General features: G+C 15.7%; 2 protein-coding genes across 2 annotated transcripts in view; both read right to left on the reverse strand.

The window, feature by feature from the left end:
• The window catches only part of LOC128954334 (hypoxia-inducible factor prolyl hydroxylase-like), a 7,260-nt gene extending 4,110 nt beyond the window's left edge, over window positions 1-3,150 (reverse strand). Inside the window, exons 1-2 of the mRNA XM_054299909.1 lie at window positions 3,065-3,150; window positions 1-399 (exon numbers count right to left, since the gene is read on the reverse strand). The exon at window positions 1-399 is cut by the window's left edge and continues 282 nt beyond it. Of these exons, the coding sequence (XP_054155884.1) occupies window positions 1-310 (310 nt within the window). The 5' untranslated portion in view covers window positions 311-399; window positions 3,065-3,150. The remainder of the gene's footprint in view (window positions 400-3,064) is intronic.
• Window positions 3,151-8,346: 5,196 nt separating this feature from the next.
• LOC128954263 (apolipoprotein D-like) overlaps window positions 8,347-20,000 on the reverse strand; it is a 23,476-nt gene continuing 11,822 nt past the window's right edge. The window contains exon 4 of the mRNA XM_054299838.1: window positions 8,347-8,857. Coding sequence (XP_054155813.1) covers window positions 8,445-8,857 — 413 coding nt within the window. The 3' untranslated portion in view covers window positions 8,347-8,444. The remainder of the gene's footprint in view (window positions 8,858-20,000) is intronic.

Below are 20,000 nucleotides of genomic sequence, written 5' to 3' on the forward strand. Positions count from 1 at the left end.
TGGTGATGTTGTTGTGGTGTTGGGTATTACACTGAGAGTATGGTTGTCTAAAATCGGGTAACTGTGCCACCGATGCTGCTGCTACTGGTGGTTGTGGGGGTAGTAGTGGTGCCCGTAATGGTTGTCCACTACTACTAATTGTAGTAGTCGGCAATGGCGTCAATAGCTGACTAATCTGATCCAGTGTCTGGTCGTCCAATTGAAGGTCACTATAATTATTGTATAGCTGATCCATTATCATCATTGATGTTGTTGATGGTGGTGCAGGTGCTGGTGCTGGTTGTGTGGTAGTGGCAAACGATTGATCCATAATTTTATCATTTGATGGTATGATTAGTATTATTAGTATTATTATATCGTTTGATATGTCATATCATATCCTATTGATTGAAGACATCCCTATAAATAACAATTTAATAAAAAAAACAAACAAAAAATTATTTAATAAATTGAATTGAATTTTTTGGTTGTTATTAAAATTAATATAAATTATTATTATTATTATTATTATATTACGTCAATAGGAGGTTACATATAATATTACTATAATTTATATATATTTATTTACATATATATATACATGTGATATATATATATACATTAAATTTATTATATACAGTTAATTTAAAATTAAAAAATTAGCATTTTAGTTTTTACGTAATAAAATTTAATTTAATTAAGTTTTAGTAAAAAAATAAAATAAATGTTGTAATTATATAATAACATTAAACTAAATAAATAGTATTTTTAAAAAAATAAATAAATATATTTTTTATTTTCATTACTCACTACAGTATATAATCAATGATAAGTAAAATCACAGAAATTTCCAGTTTTCTGAATGTTTTTAATTTTAATATTAATTTTAATATTAATAATATTTATAAAAAAATATTAAAAAAATAAATAATTAAATGTTAAATTGCAAAAAATATTTAGTTAATAAAGTGTTTTAAATACAATATCAATCAGTTATATAACTGTTTTAAAAAAAATTTTACTAAATATATTATTATTTATATGATATTTTTATTTTTTTTCAAAAATCATTATTATTTTACTTAATATATTAGTGGAAAAAAAATATTATTACTAATTAAATGACACCAATTAATACATTAATTTTTATATATAATATGATTCATAATGATATATAATTATTAAAAAAAAAATTAATTAAAAAATATAAAACATATATATCTATAAAATATTTGTTATATTTATAAATTTGGTTATTTATTATAAAAATTTTAAATAAACTATTGATTTTTATAGTTGTTATAAATAGTTATCAAACATATTAATAAATTAATAATTTGATTGATTAGTTATTTATAAGTTGAAAAATATTTTTTTTTTTGAAAAATTGATAACATTTTTGTTTAATTTTTTTTTTAAAAATAAAAATAACTCGTTATATATGACACGTACGACACAACACGTATTTTTGGGATATATTTTTTGTTTTGTATATAATTTATTAATAGATTTTGTGGCATAAAATTAGATTTTTTTTAAAATTACAAATAAATAATTGAATATTTTAAAAAAAATATAAGTATTACTGAAAAATAATTTTTTGAAAAAAATATTACATAACATAAGTTAATTAAATCATTTAAAAAAAAATATTACTGTATATTAATTAATTATATGTCATTATTATTATCAATGTGTCATCAAATATCAAAAATTTATATTTAATACTTTTTTTTTTAAATAAAAAAAATTGTTATTATTTTTCAATATTATAAATATTAATTTGACATCAATAGCAACAGTTAATATTATTCATAATATTTTTTTTTATAAATATTTAATAAATAAATAAAAAATTAAACTTTAAAGCTATCACACTTATATTTTTTTTGTTAACATTATTAGTAAATTTTTTTTATGATTAATTAATTGTTTTATATACTAAATAATAAGGAAAAAATATAATATAATAATAAATAATAATAAATAATAATATTTAAAATATAAATAAATGTTTATTAAGTTATAAACAGTAGTTATTAAAACTTGTGGTTTATTTTTTTATTTCAAAAAAAAACTTGTAATCAGTAATCATGTAATACAGTAATAATTGATTTAAAATAGTGATAATAAAAATTATTAATAATATTAATTAATTAATTTTACGACAACTTAATAAACTAGAAAAAAAAATTTTTTTGCAAATTAACAAAAATACTTATCAATTAATTATATTAATAATAATTTTAAACATTTCAAACTTGAATTCAAAAAAAAATTATCATTTATTGCTAATATAATTGAGTGAATATTAATATTAATTAATTTTGTTGTTTTTGTTTGTTAAAAATGTAAATTTTTATGTATAATCTATCAAAAAATCAAAAACATTATATTCAATAAAAAAAAATCAAATAAATTTACATCTATTTTGATTGTATAGTCCAATGTATAATCAATTTTTTAATATACAGTACATGTATTTTATACATACATATCAAATACAGTATTAAATTACAATATAATATTATAATATATTAAAAATAATAATATTTAATAGACTATTACTTTTGTTAATTTTTAAAATTATTATAATTATTATTATATAAGTTTATAATCATTGATTTAGTTGTCATATTAGTTAAATCAAAATAGTTTTAATTATAAAAATATTTTATAAATAACTTTCAATATATTACGGAAAAATAATCGGATATTAAAACCTAAATATCTATTTTCAAAAAATATATAATAATTACTATTGTTTTTATTATTATTATTATTACTAATGGAAATCCGTGATATTTTTTTTAGTTTTATAAATAAATTTTTTTCTAAAAAAAAAATTTACCACAAATTATACAAACAGTTTTATTACATAAACTTTTTGTTTTTAAAAAAAAATCAAACATAAAGTCCAAAAAAATATTTATATATTAAAAAATGCTATTTTAGTAAAACTTATTTATTTTTTTTTAAATACTTTTTTAATTTAAAATTACAATTGTTTTACATAACTCATTATACAGTATATATTTTTAGGTAAATTATACACAAAAAAAATAAATAAATAAAAAATACTTACAATTTATGTTTTATGTTTAAATAGACACACAATTGTAAATCCCAACAACAAAAACAATAATAATAATAATAATAACTATAATCTCATAAAATCCCCAAAAAAAATTTTTTTTTTCAAATTTGTATATATATTTAGACCACTGAAAAATAATAAAATAAAATTTCAAATAAAATTATACTAAAAATATCTCAATTTACTCAAAAAAATTTTACTGAAAAATACACTGAAATAGATGGGAGAGAGAGAGAGGTTATACCTGTCCTACTGGTTATCAGATATTGGTTTTTCATATATATATATATAGATATAAATACATAGACATACATACAGTAAATTAAATTATATATATATGAGTGTTAAAAATATGAGCCAATTAATGATAAATAAATTATAAATTATTTTATTTTGTATTACTTCTATAAATATACAGTAGATATACTGTATATACATACAGTTTATTATAGATATTTAAGTACATATATATACACTGTGTGTATATATATATATACTAAAAATATATACTTTTATACTGTACTAACACTACTACTACTACTACTATAGTCACAGTGATGTCATTACTAGTAGTAGTAATAGGTTTTTTTAAATACAAATTAAATGGACCTAACTTATCAAGCACAGGGAGAAATTTTTTTTAAGTACAGTATATATATATATATAACTTGAAGTGAATAACTAAACTATTAATATATTTTTAGTTGAATTTAAATTTTTTAAAAACTTGTAGCTATGCATATATATATATATATATATTAAGTTATATATATATATTAAGTTATATATATATATATCCCCTTCCACTCCCCCCTCATTTTTTTTGCTAACTGAATATAGCAATTAATAATAATTATATAATATTATATATAGTTTACATATTACAGTATTTTATATATGTATATATATATATATATATATATATATTAATCAAATATATCAGAAATTTTAAACTGTCAAACAATTATCAAAAAAAAAATAAAAATAAAAATAATAATTCAAGGATATTATGTACGAAACAGAGAGAGAGAGAGAGAGAGAGAGAGAGAGAGAGAGAGAGAGAGAGAGAGAGAGAGAGAGAGAGAGTTAAAAAAAATTTCGGGAAAAATTCAAATTAATAATTACTATTGAATATATACATGTATATATTAATAAATAATACATAATATATATATATATATATATTAATATTTTTTAACTTTAAAATATACACTGATATTAATTTGATAGTCAATAGACATAACATTAGATATAATGATATACTGTGTACTGATATACACATTATTTACTATAATTTAGTCAATAAATTATGAAATTATATGAAATTATATGAATTAATAATAATAATAATTAATTGATTGATTGATTTGACTAAAAATGTTTGAGAAATACTTTTATATTATTTATTCATTTATATTATTTTATTTTATTTACTAAATTACAAATCATTAAAAATTTGGGAAATAAATACTTGTATTATTATTACAATATATTATTGTATAAATGATAAGTTTAATCAAACAAATAAATAAAACTATTGTAAAAGTTATGTTTGATTTTTATTTAAAAAAAAATAAAATACAAATATTATTTTAATATTAAAAACGATGTCAAACCTATTTAAATCATTTTACGTATTGATTGAATAGATAAATGATATAAAATTATTTATTATTCAAATAAAAATTTGATGAGATATACTAAATAATTTTAATAATAATAATCATATTTATACAGTAATTATGACAACAAAAAAAAATAATAATAATAATAGTTATTTACCAATTATTAATTTAATCATCATCATCATAATTTTTTTCATATATTATAGAAAATTGCACTAGATCAAAAAATATTTATTTTATAAAAAAATTTTAATAAATAAATAAATAAAATTTTTTATGTTTAAAAAAATATAAACTGGGTCATTGTATTAAATATATATATATATTACATATTTATCGATGATTAAAAACAACAATATAATACTTATTATTATTATAAAAATATATAATAATCATTATAAATGATTTATTTCTGATCACAATTTCCTTTATATAAAAATTTATTTATTTATTATTATTATTATTAAACTGTATTATCAAACATGTGTTATCAAAATCAATTACAAATACAATACATATAAAATATAAATATATGTATTTGATATTAAAAACAATTATTATTATTTTTATATTAAAAAAACCCATTAATTTGATGTATTTTGCATCACATTATTATTATTATATAATATAATCAATTGATTTGAACTCTCGATAAAAAATTTTTAAAATTATTTTATTTAAAAAACACTTTACATACTGTACTTTACTGTCTATGTGTTTATATTATATTATATATTTTAATATAAGTTATAACATTAATATTATTAATAATGTTATTATTAAATATAGGATATACTTCCTTATTATTATTATTATTACAAAAAAAAATTATATCATAAAATTGATAAACAGTTTTGACTAACAGATCACAACATTAAAAAAACTAATGTCGAGGAAAAAGGATATTATGATTATAATAATAATAATTATTATTATTATTAAAATAGTTTATTAAATAAAAACTGTGTGATAATTATTTAAACAGTATATTATTATTATTAATAATATTTTTATTATTAATAGTAATACAATATTTTATGTCACAATTATTATTATTATTATTTTATATAACAAATTTAATTAACAAAAAAATTTATTTGATTGTTATTAAATATATATATATATATATATATATATATATRTATATATATATATATATATATAATTTTAATATATATTATAGTTTTTAGTTACAATGTGCTATCAAATTAAATAAATTAATAAAAATAAATAAATCATAAAATATAATAATAAAAATTATTTTTGTATCATTTAAAAAATTGTTGTCAACTATAAATAAATTGTTCAAAATAATTATAATTGTAAATTAATTATTTACTGTAAATAGTATATGATATTTTGTTGACTTTATTATTATTATTATTATTATTATAAATTATAATCATTTATAATCAAAACTTATAATAAATATTCAATATATTTACTTTAAATTTATAGATTAATTATATATAAATATTAATAATATATCTATAAATAAATAGATAATAATAATTAGTATTATTAATGTTTATKAGATTTWATAAATTGATATTAAGTTATGTAAATAAATATTAATTWTAKAAATTTAAAAACACTTAACTAAATGARACAACAATTTTTTTGTTGTTAAAAATTTCTGATAATTTAATTAAAATAAATAACATTTGTTTTTTGAAATTAATTAAATTTTTTCATCTAATATTTTATAAACACATTGRGAAGATATCGCAAAAATAATTTAAATAATTATAATTGTAAACCAACCAAACAAACAAAAATAAAAATGTTTTAATAAATTATAACATTAGACACAATTGATTTAAACCTATATATTTATAATTTTTTTAAAAAATTATTTTTAATCAAATATATATACATAATCAAATGTATATATATAACATAATAATTATTGCTAAACTAAAATATGTGTATTATAAAAAAATTTATTTAAATAAAAAAACTAATTTTAATTGTCGATTACATACTTAAGATATATATTTATACAGTATATATGATATACATGTAATATAATATACTATAATAATACAGTATTATTATTATTATTATTATTATTATTATTATTATTATTTGTTTGTTTGTTTCATTGATTTTTTTATTAATGGTAAAACACAATATTAAATTACAATCAGATTAGCAATAAAATAATTTTATTAAAATTACACACATTTTTTTTAACCACAATCAATGATAATATATAATAAGTTATATATGAATAAAATAATAATATTATAGGAATTTAATGAATTTTATTATTTATTTTTTTATATATAAATTAAATCAGGGTTTTTACAGACAATATATTTTCAAATAATAATAGTAATAATACTAAAAAAATACATAAAACTAAATATTTTCTAATATTACATAACTTTTTTGTTGGTTACAAAATTGTCTAATATGTTTAATTTGATTTAATATAAAAACCATTTTGTTTATAATTTATTATATTAAATATAAATCAAAATCATTGTAATATTAAATTTCACACACATTTATATCTTATTTATTTTTATTAAAATTATATATATATACAATACATATTACATAAAATAACGTTTAGTTATTTTTATTTTTTTCAATGACAAAAAATACAACAATTATTTTGATTGTAAATGTAATAAATAGTTTTAAAAAAATAATTAATAATAATAATAATAGTATAATAATATTAATAGATAAAAATAAGTTACAATAATATATTGTATATATATATATATGATAACACATAAAATTTTATGGCAAAAATTATAATATGTTTATGTATTATATAATTATTTTTTTATTTAAAAACAAAATTGTTTGGCTAATTAAATTGTAAAAAAATATCAATGCATTGAAAATAAACAATTATTTAACTATTTTTTGTTTGTTTTAAATGTAATAATTAATAATAATAATTATTATTAATAATTATTATTAATATTTCACAATAAGTTGATAATATTTAAATAATAAAATGTTTTTAAAAAAATTTACCCAAAAAAAAATATGATATTACATACAGTAGTAGTAGTAGTAGTAGTAATATATTATATCAATATATGTGTTGAGGAAATGATACTAAATATTATTACCAAAAAAATATATAATAAAATATTACTATTATGTAATAATAATAATAATAATATAGACATCATTGAAAAAATCGTTGTACTGTTACATAATTAGTATCAAAAAAATAACTATATATATTTTAATAATATATTTACATAATTATTATGTTTTATATATATATAAATAAAACCCTTTTATCATAAATATATTCACACATAATGTAATCCCAAAAATATTAATTAGATATTTATTTTATTATTTTTAAATAAAAAACATATGTTTTCAGATATTATTATTTATTTTTTTGTATATTTAATTTAATTATATCATATAATTAAAAAAAACATTTATATATATTTATAATGAATATATATATATATATATAATTATGTATGAGTTATATAATGGGATGTCATGTTTGGTTGATAGAGAGAGGATATGTCGATAGCATATTACAGTATTATTATTATTATTTATTTATTTTTAAAAATAATAATCTTGCATACCAGGCCCCCCCCCAATACATAGGCGCCCACAAACATCACGATAGCACCGGTAGTTTTTTGTTGTTGTTGTTGTATATAAGTTATATAAATAGATAGATAGATACAGATATATATATATACAAGTATTAGACGATGGATGGGTGGTTAGGGTGATGGGTGTGTTCACCAATATTTATCATCAAACGGATCGTCAATTTCATTGTCGACAATATGATGGTCAGCAGCACCCACACCATCAGCACCATTACCACCACTGCTATATTGATTGTGCAAATGATAATACCAGGGCTTATTGATTGGATAACCGTTTTCGTTGATCTCCGGCTGCTGACAGTCCTGTTGGTTGATGTTTTGCAATTGAACCGATGACCGGCCGCCGGCCAGTAGTCCTAATCGATAGATGTATCGGTAGATTTTGTTCATGTATAGCTCCGGTAGCTGACTGGCTGTACGCGACATAACGGTCAATTGTTGCCGATGCCCGAACGTACGGCGCGTACACGTATAGGTGACGGCATAGTTGTCGTAGTCGGTCATCAGTACCGATAGCGGCTGTTTGGGCCCATAGAGTAGACCTTTATTTTAAAAAATAATAATAAATATATATTTGAAAAATAAATTATTCAATAGTCTATTGAAAATTAATTAACATAAATATTATATATATATATATATATATATTGTTTTAATTAGTTATTATCAATAGTATAGTACTATTGTACTAATAGTATAGTATAGTATATATATATATATATATATATATATAGATAATTAATTGTTAATTATATATTCAAATCATGTATTTTWATTAAAAATACTGTATGTGTGTGTGTGTTTTGAATCATCAACTATATTATTATTATATAWATATAAAATTAATAATAATAATTTTAAAAATTTTAAATATCATTTAAAATAATTTATTCATGTATATGCAAACAACAAGAAAATAATAATAATAATAATATTTTTAAAAATATATATATAATTAATAATTAATGTCATTATAAATTTTGTTAATTTAGATTTTTATTTATTTTTTTAAAATTATAATAATTAATGTACTGTTTTATAATTAAATAAAAAAACTATTTATAAACTATGTGTGCATATATATACTATATATAATTTATTAWAAAAAAATTTAATGTTTTAAATAAATAATTATATTTTCAATTATTGTATTTTATTGAATGACTATTTATTTTGTATACAATAATATTCAATCATTTAAAAAATAAACAAAATTAATCATGGTTAATTTGGTAAATTTTTTAAAATTTAATTATGTTATTATTTGATATTATTGTTACCTTCAATCATATATTATTATTACTAACAAATTGAAATATAAATTATTACAAACAAACAAAAAAATCATAATTTTTTTTGTTTGTAATAATTTATATTTACTATTATTGTTTTTGTTGTTGTTGTATATAAAATAATTTTTGATTAAATTTTTAAAACATTTTAAAAATAGTAAATATTATTATTAATGCATTTTATATAATAGTAATAAAAATTTATTTATTTATTAAATCTTTACAAATATATATATATAAATTAATAATTCTTGAAATATGATATATAATTAATAATTTTTTTAAAAATTATATTTTTATGAYTAATTAACAAATGGAAAAAACTATATTATAATAGTTAATAATAAATATTTTTTTGTAAATTTTTTTTAATTAAATTGGTTTCAATAGTTTACTGTAAACTTTTTCAATAATATTAAAATTTGTAATATAATACTTAATAGTTAATTGCTTATCACAATCAATGTTATTGTATTTTATTAGAGTTTTAACCCTTTTTTTCATTAAAAAAAATTAAATAAATATTATATCTTTTAATATCTTGAGATATGATCAACAAATATATATATATATATATATATATATATATATATTATATACAATTTTTTAGTATTTTTTTATTGAATGGTATATTCTTCAACAAATTTTTATTATACATGAATTAAATAAAAAAAATTTAGTTCAATGATGTATAAAACCATTTATATATATATATATATATATATATATATACAGTATATATAAACAAATATTAAATTAATAGTTAATAATAATAATAATGTGTGAAAAAATGCCAAATACTTGAATTACTAATTAACTTAATTAAAACTATTAGTATTATTAAGTACTGTATATATATATATATATATATATATATTGTATATAAACAAACAATTTTCATGATTTACAGGTAATTAATAAATGAAGGGTAGAGATGATGATAATAATAATAATAATAATAATTGAATGGCAATGCAAACCATCAATGAGAGAGAGAGAGAGAGAGAGAGAGAGAGAGAGAGAGAGAGAGAGAGAGAGAGAGAGAGAGAGAGAGAGAGAGAGAGAGAGAGAGAGAGAGAGAGAGAGAGTTAACAAACTATTTGATACATTCAAACAAACAAAATCTTGAAAAATACTAAAAATGTTTTTTTTTGTTWTTAATAATAAATAAAATCATAGTTTAGTTAAAAYACRAGTTAATGGGTATTAATTAATATATATATAATTAATGTTGTATTTTGTTGATTGAAATTATAAGTACTTAACTAATATTTAATAATAATAATAATAATAATAACAAAAATGTTTGAATAAGTTATTAAAACATCAATTAAAATAAAAATATTTAATAAAAAAGTAAATCATAAATAATRATGAATACACTGTATGTATTGTTTTTAAATTTTTTTAAATGTAWTWATCATTAAATAAAACAAAAAATATTAATTATTAAATTAATAATAATAATGAAAATATGGTTTATGTTTAWATAAAAAAAAAGTTTATCAATAACAAAAATATGATTATTTATTATTATTATTAATTTTATTTATTTTAAATAAAAAATAATATTTTTTAGTRTTATTTTTATTATTTCATTATTAATATTTAGTTTTATTTAAAAATATTTTTTTTTATGTTTTTGGTTTCTCTAACACATATGTTATCACTAAATATCTAGAATATTATGTATTAAAAAAAATATTTATTAATTATTATTTTTGTTAAAATTATTTGAAATATGAGTCCAAACAAAAAAAAAAAAAATAAATAAATAAAATAAAAAACGTTTTTCCGATATTCATCTATACATTCAATATATATATATATATATATATATATATATATATATATATATATATATATATATATATATATATTTTTGAAACAAAAAATTATATTTTACACAAAATATTTAGTATGATTTTTATTTTTTATTTTTGAAAATAATTTATGATATGAAAACAAACAAAAAATTTCTAATAACTTATACATTATTATTAATATTATTATAATAACAAAAAAAAATAAATATTTTATTATAACAAAAAAAAAGATGATCACAAATAGGGTTAACCAGAAATCATGGATTAAAAAATACAATAAATAAATAAATAAATACTCCATAAGCTAGAGGTATATATATATATAATATGGGTCACTATTAACTAACTTTTACTGTACTACTATAATACAGAGTATAAACTTTTAAACTACATATAWATATATATATAAGTGTTTATTAGTTCACATGAGATGATAAACAGTGTATTTAAAAAAAATATATATMGTTTAAAAAACTAAATAAAATTAAATAAAAATACAAATTTTTAACTCAAAAAAAAAAAACAAATTTTTTTCAACTATAAAAAAACTTATACTAAATGTAAGATTTTTTATATAAAAATAATAATAATAAATAAATGAAAGTTAAAAATCATTTACTGAATAATAATAATAATAATAATGATAACAATAGTGTTAAATGTGTTTTAAATATTAACAAAACAACTATTGTTTTAGTATTACTTTTWRKTTTTTTTTATTTATCTCTAGATTTTATTGTTTAACATATATATTGTATTTATTTATTTTTTTAAATCACTAAACATTTTATTTTATTTATTAATATTCATTGATAGTCATCACATATCATATCCTCTTAAATATATATATATATATACCAGTAATATATTAGAGACACTCATTAATACAGTATAATAATATCATAAATTTATGATAATATCTAAATACATACTGAAAGTGAATATATATATATATATATATATATATATATATATATATATATATATATATATAAATTGTAATTAATTTGCAGATATTATTTTAGACACACACATACACATACATACATACACATACACACACACATACAAACACATACACATACATACACATAAACAYACATACACACACATACACACACACACACACATACAAACACATACACACACATACACACACACACACACACACACACACACACACACACACACATACACACACATACACACACATACACACACATACACACACATACACACACATACACACACATACACACACAYACACACACATACACACACATACACACAAACACACTTACATATATAAAAACATAGACACATAAAACTAAAAAACTTATTGTTATTTTTTTCTGATTAATAATAAAATAAATTATTTTTTTTTTTTGWTTTTTTTGTCGGCAGGGGATTGAGTGATAGACAAGAGAGAGAGAGAGAGAGAGAGAGAGAGAGAGAGAGAGAGAGAGAGAGAGAGAGAGAGAGAGAGAGAGAGAGAGAGAGACATCCTATGAATTTTAAAATAATTTATACATTTTTTTGTCGGTTTAAACTAAATAAAAAGATATAATAAATTTTTTTTTAAAATTATATTTATTATGATATTATTTTATATTACAATTTTGTTTTTTATATACACACACACTCTCTAAACCCATTATTTTATATGATTTTTATWATAAGTTATTTTTGTTGTTGTCWTTTAAATATTAAATATTTWWATATAYAWATATATATAATATTTTTTAAAKAAGTCTTAAATATTATCTATTTTCRTCATTAATTCATACAAAAAAAACTATTTATGACTTAATAATAATAATATATAATCTATTTKTCTATTTTGAATAATAATAACTTTAATAATCATATTATTATACATATATTTTTTTGTTGATATAGAAAATAGAAAAAAAATCTCTCAATAATTTATGTATATATTTATCATATTTTTTCAAACAAAAACAAATAGTAATAAATTATTGACTTTATATATATATATTTAATGTAAAATATTTCGGGTTATAGACCAACCAAATAACAGCATACATACATACATACCGATAATAATTGCATACCTGTCCTCTTATATAARCTATAAGTAAATACTTAATTTATATTAGAGATAAATAATAAATATATATATAATGATTAAAAAAAACTTTCATTTATTATCATTTATTATATTTTATTTTTTTTTAAGTTGGTTTACACTTTATCATCGTTCAAAAACTAGTAGACTGTATATACTGTATATAATATACAGTATACTGACTGTATAACCCATATRTACTGTATATATATCTATACCCATAGACCCCATAAACTAGTGTGTATAACCTACCCCCCGGGGGGGGGGCTGAMTGTCCTAACAGATATCGTTTATCTTAATCTAGTATACTTGACATTAAAAAAAATAATATATTATTTATCTAATGATTTAAATTGAAATAGAGTTTAAACTTTTTATTTTATATTTTTTAATTACAGTAAATATATATTAATGATGTTATCTCTCTCTCTCTCTCTCTCTCTCTCTCTCTCTCTCTCTCTCTCTCTCTCTCTCTCTCTCTCTCTCTCTCTTTCTATGTGATGATGATATCAATCAATGAAATATTTTTTTTAAGTACAATATATATAATGTAATTAAGATTTTCAATTTTAATTAATTAATAAATAATAATAATAATATGATTTTTTTATAAGTTCAAGTGTCAAAATTAAATATTAATTAATTAACTTAATTTTTATTAGTAATAAAATAAATTTTAATTATTTCATATATAATTGTTGATTGAAGTCAAATATAATATTATTATTTTCAATTATTTAGTACTACTATTACTGCATATTATTATGAATGTATATAAAATATTAATTAGTATTTTAAATAAAAATATATTTTTTTCAATAATATTGAATACAAAAAATGGTAACCTAATAATAAGTTAGCATTGAAAATTTATAAAAACAACATTGATACAAAATTATTAATTTTTTTAAAAATAAAATAAAAATTAACATGATAAAATTCACTAAAAAATACAATAAAAAAAATTATCAATGATAATTTTACATTTATTACATTGATTGAGACATCATCATCATGGTAATTTRATTACAATATTTAAAAATATTTGTAATATACAATAAACAGTACACAATGTTTATTGTATTATATATTTTTTACAAAAAAAAATAAAACAAAAATTAACAAATATATAAATATTAAAAAATTTATATACAATAATAACAACAAATATATTGTTAATATAAATAAATTATTACATTTAAACAAATTATTTATTTTTTAATTTATTATCAGGGTTACAATTTGTCAATTTGTATATTAGGTAATAACAATAGAGGGGTAGACATAAAAAAAATTATTATTATTTTTTTTTTGACAAAAATCAATTGGCTTTAATTTGTTTTGACTAATATATTATTGTCCTCTAAATATAATATATATGTATATAATATATATATATATATTGTCGACTATCTTCAATGTCAAAATAGTTTAATATATCTAATAAATAATATACAGTTATATTTTAGACACTACTAGTTATATTAAATTTAAAAAATAAAAATATAGTAATCTCTAGTGAAAAAAATATCAAATCATATATCACTCAAATATAATTCAATTTTTATTTATTTGTAAAATACTGTCTTAAATAATAATAAATAAAAATTATTACACAAATTGAATGTCATTAATAAATAAATAAATAAATAATTATTATTATCGTGTAATGCAATAATATTTCGCAAATAATTTATTTAATAAACAAAACTTAATATTAATAATAATAATAAATCATAAATTTAAACAAATAAGTAATTTTATTATTATTATTATTACTGATAGATAGTATTATTGAAATTTTATTWATAAAAATTGATTTTAATATAAGTAAAGTGTGTTTACATTACTAAACATATTTTTTTGCATATATTTTTTGTAAATAATTATATATATATATATATATATACTGTATATTATATATATATATACTGTATATATATATATATATATACTGTATATTATATATATATATACTGTATATTATATATATATATACAGTATGTGGACATATATTTTTTTTATAATATATTATTGATATATTGAATATGAAATTTCAATAATTTATTTAAAAAATAATTTTTGTTTATTATGTTTAACAAAAATTTGTTAAATGAATTTTTTTTCTTATGTTTGAATAATAGAGAGATTAATAATTCAAACAAAAATATTTCGTTATTATTATTATTATTATTATTGTTTAAATACTGTATTAATAATAATAATAATAATAATAATAWTTTTTTACAGATATTTTAATCTTAAAGTCAAATAACATAAAAAAAAGACAACAACTTAGTTAACATACAAAAAAATATATGAATAAAAATATTATGTAATAATTTAATAATAATAATAATATTCATYAATTCATTTGTATATAATATTATATATATATACTGTATATAATATATTGTAGTCAATTGAAAAAAAAACAAAATTTTGTTTTATTGAAAAATAAATAAATATTATTTAATCGTCTTTTTATTTGTGATTTAATTATACAGTTATATGACTGATATTATAGCTAAATAGCCTTAACATAGTCTACTTATTTAATTTTATTTACTAATACTATACTGTATTATATATACAGTATATAATAAGTTACAAAAAAAATATTTTTTTATATACAAATATACTGTAATAATAATAATAATTGATTTTCATTGACAAATTTTTTAAAAATATGTTTTGCATATATATATTGTTATTTATTTTATCGATTAACTTAAAAAATCATCAATTAATGTATATATTAACTAAATAATAATAATTATAAATTTTTTTAGGTTAGAGATAGACAAACAATTAGTATATATATATATAAATAAATATTAACTTGAAAATGTTAGATAATAATAATAATAATAATATTAGCAAATAAATATACTATAAAATTTTAATGCATTATCTACAAGTTTTTTTTGTTGTTTTTTAATTATTTATTTATTTTTATATAAACTATTAAATTTATTGCAATAATAATAACAACAACAACAAAAATAATTGCAATTTTTGCATAAAAAAGTTACATAATTATTGATTTTATTAAGCTATTGCACCAATTGAAAAATAATATTATTATTATAAAATTGTTATTAATTAAAAATAAATTAAATAATAAGAAAAATTTTAATTTTTAAGTACATATATTTTTATATACAGTTTAATCATTAAATTACTTATAAGTTTATAAAAAACTAAGACATAATATTAATCATAATTATATATTAAAATTAGTTTTTATAAAATTAATAAAAATTATAAAATAATTTTTAACGATTATTGCGATAGCAATTTATTTAATATATTATTATTAAATATTATAGAAATTAAATATTTAAAAAATTATATGAATTTTGTTTTGTTTTTTTCCAAACATTTATATATATATATATATATATATATATATATATATATATATATATATATATATATACAGTATAAGTTTATATACAAATTTATTGTATATAATATAATAACTAATTATTAATAGTAGTAGTATAGAATTTATTTATTTAAAAATTAACATTTTGCATATTAAACAATAAATAAATATATTTAGCAAATTAAATCAAATTATTTTTTAAAGGAAAAATAATTTTCTAGAAAATTATATATTTATAGATATAATAATAATAATAATTGGATAATTGAATGTTTGAAAATTTATTGTTTTTTTACTGTATATATATATAAATTATATAATTATATATAGTTATATATATATTATATACAATAGTATTGATAGTATATGTTGTTGTTTAATGTGCTAATAATTTTTAATATGTGTTGTTTAGGAAAATTTTAATCATATGATTAGTTTTTTTTAATATTATTAATATTTTTCAATAATTTATTTACTATATTTTTTGTTTAACATGAATAACATTTACATTTTTTTAAAAATGTAATAAATAAATGTAGTTAACTAATAATTAATTTTTTATTTAAAAATATATACATATATAATATTTTTAAACATGTTTTATTGCTACATTAAATAAAATAACATAATTATAAATTATGTATTGATTTGTATATAATAAATATACAATTAATATATTTTTTATTAATAATATGCAAATAATAGTAATTATTTATATGTCTTGTTAGCAATTTTTATGTATAAAAATGCTGTAAATTATTATTATTATTATTACTATTATTTGCATTTATTGATAATTGAAATAATTATTTTGTTTTAAAAAATGTTTTATTTAACACAATATACAATACAATAACATTAGTACTGAAAAAATGTTAAATAAATAAATAGGGAAAAACATTTTTATTTTTATTTTTAATTTATATATATATATATTTAATTAAAAATGATTTATTGTTTATCAATCTTATTATTATTATTATTATTCACCAAAAAAAAACAACTCAATTGTATATTGATATTGAAAATCATTGTAAAAAAAATTATTATTTCTGGGAATTTAAGTTTTCAGTTTGTTTTTCAAATTTTATTTATTATTTTTAGTTTGTTTGGCAAACATATCAATAAACAATCAAAAAAATTTTAAGTATAACTAATAATAATAATAATAATAATAATATGATTTCTATAGAAAATACCTGACAAAAATTTATAGCATATATATTTATAAATAGCTAAATATTATTGATTTGTTTAAAAACAACAAAATAAAACACGTTTTATTTATATATATATATTAATAGTTTACTTGGAAATAATAATAAAAATTTTATGGTATTTAAAAATGTTAAAATGTTTGTATTATTTTAAATTAGTCAAAATTAGTCAAAAATGAACAGGCTAAATAATTTTAATAACTAAAATAAACCCTAAAAATAAGTTTTAAAATAAATACTGTATTTAAATATATTTAACTATAATATTATTATTGTATACTAAATACTAAAAACTACTTAATAGTATATATATATATATATATATATATATATATATATATATATATATAGAGAGAGAGAGAGAGAGAGAGAGAGAGAGAGAGATAACACCTAATAAAAAAAAGTTAAAAATAAATTTCAATAAAATTTAAAAATTTATTTTTTTGTTAGTTTAAAAAAAATAAATTATTCACACAATAGTTGTCACACAAAATATTATTATAGGTAGTCATGGGATTCACTTTTTTTTAAATAAAAAAAAATATCATTTAAATCAATCATTAAATAACAACAACAAAAAAGTCATAATATAACTGATGTCATATCTAAACAGTAGTAGTAGTAGTAGTAGTATATCATTATATTTATATWTATATATAYATATATAATATGATATATGACTTACTATTTTTAAGTGATTTAATGTCATAGTAGTGAAGGACACAAAACACGACACAAATCTTTAAGCACAGGTAGTCATACATATACAGCACAGGTATCTGTAATATACAGTACATATATATATATATACAACATTTGGGATTATATGGTATTATTGGGACAAATCTCCTATCATATCATTTCCCATATATATATATAATATGTGATAATATATATATATATATATATATATATATAYATATATAATATATATATTATTAATTACAAAATTTTTATTGCCATATATCACTCCACTGTTTTATAATAATAATAATTATTATTATTATTATTTAAATAATATTTAGTTTTTTTGGCGAGTTTTCAAATTTTTTTTTATAAATTTTAGGATTTATTTTCTTAATTTAAATTACATTTAATATTCTGATCCATTCATTCATGCAATTCATTCACCAAAAAATAATAAAAAAAAATAAATAATTTTTAAAAAAATAAAATAAAATCTGACAATTGATTAAATGGTTTATTATTATTATTATGAATACATAATAAATACATTAATTTAATGATTAGATTATATATAAAAAAAACATTATGTGATAGTAATACCTAATAATAATACTTATTATTACATTTAATTTTGCCAAATAATTATTATTATTAATAAATATTGTTTATCAATATTGTTAATCATATATTATATATGTATATATTATATTTTAATGTATTTTTAATTTAATTTTTTCAGTAACCTCTCACTTGAAAATTATTAGTAGTTGTGTTATAACTAATTATTTATTTTTATAATTATTAAACAAAACAAAAAAAATCAATAAATAAATATTCAAAAAATATATACAAAAATATTTAGCACCTAATTGTATACTCTATCTAAACTAATATCAATACTATTGATAATACTTTATTTTTTTTAATATATATATATATATATATATATATAKATATCATTGATTTATTTATAAGTTTTTTAAAAACATCACTTATTTTTTTTAAATACCTGTAAAATCAAACATTTGTTATAATAATAATAATAATCTTTATTTTCTCAGGACTTATGACAGTATAATAATAATAATAATAATAAATAATAATAATAATAATAATAATAATAACAAACTAAATATATATAAAGTTTTTTTTTAGTATAGAGTATATGTAAACATTAATGACA

This window comes from Oppia nitens, unplaced genomic scaffold (genome assembly GCF_028296485.1).
Source record: "Oppia nitens isolate AA-2021 unplaced genomic scaffold, nextdenovo-longstitch-racon4-pilon3 scaffold26_pilon_pilon_pilon, whole genome shotgun sequence".
Lineage (NCBI taxonomy): Eukaryota > Metazoa > Arthropoda > Arachnida > Sarcoptiformes > Oppiidae > Oppia > Oppia nitens.